This window comes from Mesitornis unicolor, unplaced genomic scaffold (assembly GCF_000695765.1).
Source record: "Mesitornis unicolor isolate BGI_N332 unplaced genomic scaffold, ASM69576v1 scaffold18986, whole genome shotgun sequence".
Taxonomy (NCBI): Eukaryota; Metazoa; Chordata; class Aves; order Mesitornithiformes; family Mesitornithidae; genus Mesitornis; species Mesitornis unicolor.
The window spans coordinates 3,182-8,838 of record NW_010190515.1 but is presented as its reverse complement, the minus strand read 5'-3'; the positions used below and the strand labels follow the sequence as shown (position 1 = coordinate 8,838).

General features: G+C 54.9%; 1 protein-coding gene and 1 pseudogene across 1 annotated transcript; both read left to right on the top strand.

The window, feature by feature from the left end:
- The first annotated feature begins 192 nt into the window (after positions 1–192).
- On the top strand, positions 193–801 carry LOC104542208 (annotated as a pseudogene).
- Positions 802–4,532: 3,731 nt separating this feature from the next.
- On the top strand, positions 4,533–5,129 carry VPREB3 (pre-B lymphocyte 3). The gene is made up of 2 exons (XM_010186432.1): positions 4,533–4,578; positions 4,801–5,129. The coding sequence occupies exons 1-2, from the start codon at positions 4,533–4,535 to the stop codon at positions 5,127–5,129; spliced, it is 375 nt and encodes a 124-aa protein (XP_010184734.1).
- The last annotated feature ends 528 nt before the right edge of the window (positions 5,130–5,657 follow it).

The window sequence follows — 5,657 nt, the reverse complement described above, 5'->3', positions numbered from 1 at the left end:
CCGGCCGTGGGGGCAGGGGCTGCGGGAGCTGGGCGGGCGGAGCCGGGACCGGGCAGCGCCGGCGCTTCTGAGGGCTGCTTGACCGGTGCAGTGACAGACGAACGGGCAGTCCGAGGTAACAAGGAGCCGCTGTGGTCACTGAAGGGGTTGACTCTGCCCCCAGGCCTTCCCTAAACAGGCCCCTGCCCACAGGCACCCCAGCAGCAGCCCCTGTATCAGCAGTCGCCCTATGGACCCTGCCACTATGAGATGAAGCAGTTCCTGGAGTGTGCTACCAACCAGAGAGACCTGACCCTGTGTGAGGGCTTCAACGAAGCGCTGAAACAGTGCAAGCACAGTAATGGTGAGTCTGTGCCCTGTCCCTGCAGGAGGGGGCAGCTGCCAGGACAGTACCCGAGAGGGTGCAAAGGTTGCAGAAACAGCACCTTGAGGTTACAGTGCCCTTGGAGGCTTTAACAGGAAGCAGTTCTGGCTCTACAAATGCCTTTCCTGTGTCTTGCAATGTGGAAGGGAACTGGCAAGGGCAGCAGAAATGGTTGGAACTGTGCCTCTGAAGGCGAGGAGGCTGTAGATAACCCCTTAGAGGTTCCTTTCTTGTCCGAGCCTGCTGTTTTTCCTGCTTTGTTCTTCCTGCTGCATCTGATAAAAGCAGATGTCAGTAGCTATGTCTTGATCTTAAACTGGTCACCTTAGGTGAGAGCTTTTATTGACTTAAGCTACTGGGATGTGCACCTGATGCTGACCTTGTGCTTTCCCCCATAGGTGTTTCTTCTCTCCTGTGAAGAATCTGCCCCCTTGTAGGGAAGAGGAGCCTGGCATAGAGCTCTGCTGCCTGCAGGGAGCAGAAGGATGGACAGGGATGAGCTGGAGGGAACAGACTGACCGGATAGGAGTGTTGTAGTGGTAATTCACTTCTGAAGTAGTAGGCAAGGAAAGGAATGGTTGGACCTGTGGGAACTTGAAATTCAGATAGTGCTGTATTTATTACAGAGAAATAAAGGAATTTATTTGGACCTATCACTTGTGCATGTTCTTTATTTCATTCTCAAGCTAAAATTAAAACTACCAAAACATTAACAGTACCAGCCACTTAAGGGACAAGGCACAACTGCACATTTCCTGCAAACAGGAGGTGCTGCCTAGTGAGGACTATGCCTGTGTGACTTTGCAAAAGCAGACCCATGACTGAGCTGAGGCTGAACTGGCTGTGCTCCAGGCAGAGGAGCTGCTGGAGAGAGGTAATCTGAGATGTCCTACAGTATTTTCAGTCACAAATTGTTTTTCCATGGATATCCTCTTCCTGAAGAGCTGTTCTGACAGCTCTTTCTGGAGTCAAGAAAATGTGACCTGTCTGGCTGTGTGCCTCGGGTAAGCCAGCTGATCTTACTTAAAGGCCTTAGTGGGTTATGCAATGCTTTCAAGGTCACCAGCAACAGGTGAAGTTCAGAGCTGCTTTCCTATTACAGTCACTGTTGCAGAGCAATCTTATGAGTGCTGGCTGCAGACTGGCCTCCAGCAGGAGACCCTGCTTCTCATGCTGGTGTGGAAGAATTCTGAGTCTTCAGCTGGAGTTTTAGTGGCACAGCAGTGAAACTATGCTTTCAGATGCTTAACTGCTGGGTTTTCATGGCAGAATTAATCTGTTAACTGCTGACCTCCAGCTGTTGAATATTGGGCCTCAATCTCAGCCCCTTTCCTGGATTTGTGAGGAAGGTCAGGCTTAGACCTGTCAAAGCTGGCAGTGGATACTGGAGGCTAGTGTTGAAAGTCCTGCCCCTTGTAAGTGTCAAGACCTAAATTCTTGGTGGTAGATAATGTCCTGCACTGCCTCTGCAGTGCCTTGTACTCCTCTGAGAGACTGTCAAGGGGAAAAGCAGATGCCAGAGACTCAAAGCCCAAGTGGTCTGTGTGCTGAGCTGCCCCAATGTGAGCAAGGAGGAATCTCTGTGATGGGAAATTCTTAACTAGCTCTCTTTAAGAAATATTCGGCTGATGTTGATATGTGCTGGTCTGGGTGGAGAATCTGTTAAACCCACTGGGGGCACCTGCAGCAGCTGTGCTGTCTGTTGACTCATCTTGGATCAGCACTGGCAGTGCTGCTTCTGGAGTTGTGGGGACTGTCTCTTGAACAGCTTTCCCTGGTGACTGCAGTGCAGTCTCTAGAAGGCCACTCCCAGCACTGTGAGGGTGTTGAAGGCAGACTCATCCAGTGATGCAGGTGCATGGTAAGAGGCATTTTCCTTGGTGAGTTATACTTTGAAGAGAAGGTGTTGAGGTCCAGAAGAGAGGAGGTTTGCTGCTACTTTCCCTGAGTTTTGGGATGATCTGGGATTCCCATGCAACCTGTTTATTACCTTCTGCTGCTTCTCTGTGCGAGTGCTGGTCCCTCTGGTGACTGCTGCCCAGGAGCACTCGTACCTTCAGGTCTGCACTGATGCTTCCTCTTCAGGTGAGCAGTGAGGGTCATGATGCAGCACTGCAGGTTCATCATCTCTTGGCAGTTGGCTGTAGGCAAAGAATGAGATAAGAGTGTGGTCACCCTGTATACAAGGGCCATATGGACAAGGCAGGAGGTGCAGTGAGTGGCCAAGAAGTGACTGCTGTTGTGGCCAGTGGAAGTAGGATCCACTTATGGCTATCAGCAGAGCTTCAAGCTGCTGTATTATTACTTGGCTCTGATTGATGAGGTGTCTGTCCTTCATTTCATCAAACATGAGTAGGAAAAAGCAGTGAGCACTGGCCCTGGCTGATCCCCTTCCAAAAAGTTGGACCAGTCACAACAGGAAAGAGTTGGAGGTCATGGCTGAGTCACCAGGGGATGTTTGGCCGTGAACTCTCACCAAGTTTGTCACAATTGAGAAATCTCCAGGGCTGACGCACGTCAGTAGTCGGAGCTGGGGATCCAATCCAAATAGCAGAGGGAGCAAAGGCTCAGGACCATGTGTGTCTGGCGGCTTCAACTGCAAGTGTCTGGGGTCGGGCAGAGGCTCTGCCAACTGGGCAAGGCCAGGATGGGTCTGTTTGTTCCTTCCCATCAGCTGCAGGTATCTGCTCTCTGAAGCTGAGTGCTGGGATTTGAGCCAGGGAACCCTTCCCATGCTGCTGTGTGGCACCTACATGTTCCTCATCCCCAGGCATGTGTACCACAGCCTCCCCAGCCCGGCTGCACAAGGTGCTGTATGGTCCAGCAGGTCTAACCAGCACCTTGCTACTTCATGGCACTGCAGATGCAGGCCCTGCTCTGTGGCATCTGTGTTATGGCTGCTCTGATTGCCCCAGTTACCGCCTCTAATTTTCATTTTCCTCTCTCTGCTCCCAGGGGCGGCTGTGTCACAGTAAATCGGGCAGGGTTGTGTGGGTAATTGCTTTTGTTAGACCAACTGACAGAGAATGTGGAAAAAATAGATGAGCCGTTGGGTGCACCAGCCCTTGTTCAGAGCGCTGCAGCGTGGCACAGCAAAGCAAGTGTCCAGCTGGCTGAATCACACCCTTGGATGATGGTGGTGTGTCCTCTTTGGGATCTGCTTGTGCCAGAGACACAGTGCTGGGTCATCTAACAAGACAGGGCTTTGTCTCTGAGCTCTGTTTTCCCTTGAACCCAGAGCACGCACAGGCCAGTCATGTCAGGAATCACCTGCAAACATTTGGCTTGGAGATGCCTCGGTTGCAGGGCTGGGTGCTGCAGAAGGGAGGGAAAGGGCCATCCCTGAGTGGTGATGTGATGGCATTGGGGGGTCCTGCTGCGAAGGACTGCCATGGGCTGGTGGTCAGAGGGTGCAGAGCTTTGGGCTGAGGGGTGTTATAGACAGGGGGGGCTTTACGCCTGCTGGGTCTGGCAGCCTTTTGCTGTTGCGGTCTGCTGTCTTTCTGCACAAGGCACCAGCTGTGCTGCACCCATGTCTCACTGCACTGGCTCCCTTGGGAAACGCAGGTGACCCCTGCAGCCACCCCAATGTCTTTGCCTGCTCTCAGCACCATCAGCAGCTCCCAGCCTGTGCTGTGGGCAATCGTTCCTGTCACAGCGATGAAGCTGCATGGAGAAGGGAGCAGCAACTTTCCTTATATTGCTTCTTTGATGAGACAGCTGCCAGGGGCCTCTGGCGCATCCTGTCTCCTATTCTCCCTGATAACAGCACAGGCAGCAGCCCCCAGCCTGGGCCTACCACAGGGCACCTTTGGTGTGGTGCATCTCCGGCTTTGCCTCCTGTGTGCAGGAGGTGATGCCCCCCCGCCGTACCCCAGTGCAGAGGTTGGTGGGGTGGGCTGCGTGGGCATGGTGCACCTGGGCAAATGGCCTAGCCCGGGGTGAAGGTGGGCAGTGGGTTGCGATGCTCAGCTCTCGCCCCACTGCTTCCAGCCCCCTCCCTGAAGCCCAGCTGCAGCAAAGTGAGCAACGTGAGGTGAGGAGCCGAGGTCCCCGAGCCCCCTGTGTCATTTACATATGCCCCGCCAGCCCCAGCGGCACAGTGACCCGGGTTTGTGTAGCTCCACAGACCCTCTCTGAAACAGCCTCCCCTCCTCTGCTTCCTGCCATGGCCCTGGGCTTCACAGTTCTGCTGCTGGTGGGGACAGGTAAGGGTGGTGTGGCTGAGCTGTCTGGGGGTGACACTGTGGGGTGGCGGGCAGGATGGGGCTGTACAAGGGGGACATTAGTCTGAGAGGAGACATTTTGCTCCCAGGCTCTGTGGTGTGATGAGCAGGTTGGATGTTGGGCAGTGGGGTTGCCTCAAAGGGGACATTTGGGGGCTGAGGGTGGTGTGGGACACAGCCCATCGGTAACTGCATCCTCGGTGTGTGCAGCTTGCAGGGCCCAACCTGTGCTGACCCAGCCCTCCTCCGTGTCGGTGCTCCCCGGGCAAACCGCTCGGCTCCCCTGCACCTTGAGCCCCCAGTACAATATCAGCGATTTCGGCATCTCCTGGTACCAGCAGCGCCCTGGCCACTTGCTGCGGTACCTGCTCTATTACAACTCTGAGCGAGACAAGCATAGGCCTGCCAAGACTCCCGACCGCTTCTCTGCTACCAAAGACCTTGCCAGCAATGCCTGCATCCTCCTCATCGCATCTGCCCGCAGTGAGGACAACGGCAGCTATTACTGCGCCCTGTCGCGTGCCTTCAGCTGGTTTTAGAGACGGGGAACTAAAGCTTTCTGCATTTTCTCTTGCAACACTGATGCAAAGCCCTCAGCAGCGAGAGCAGCAGCCCTAGGAGGGATAAAGACCCTCACATGCTTGAGCAAGCCCAGCAGCACTGCATTGTGCTGTGACGTGCAGCAACCTCCTCTCCCACCCCAGGCATCCCCCATGGAGCGCTGGACAGGCTGGCATGGTTGGAGACACAAGACGGCCCAGGAGCAGGGATCTGCTGCAGTGGGAGGATGGAGGGCGCTGCCACGGCTTTCCTGGGGTCTCCAATGGGGGCTTAGCCCCAGCCTGGGCTTCTGTGCGGTTAGGTCAATAAAGGTCAATCCTTAGCCAAAGGCTTGTGCCATGTACATGGAGCCCGAGGGGCCCAGTGGGTGTCTCTCGGGGGGACATGGCCATACTGGGGTCCCTAGGTTTGGGGGACAAGCTACAGGCACTGCAGTGTTGCCTTTGGGGGGAGGGGATCTCCTGTATGGGGCTGTGTCACCCAACCTGGGCCACCGCAAGAACCAC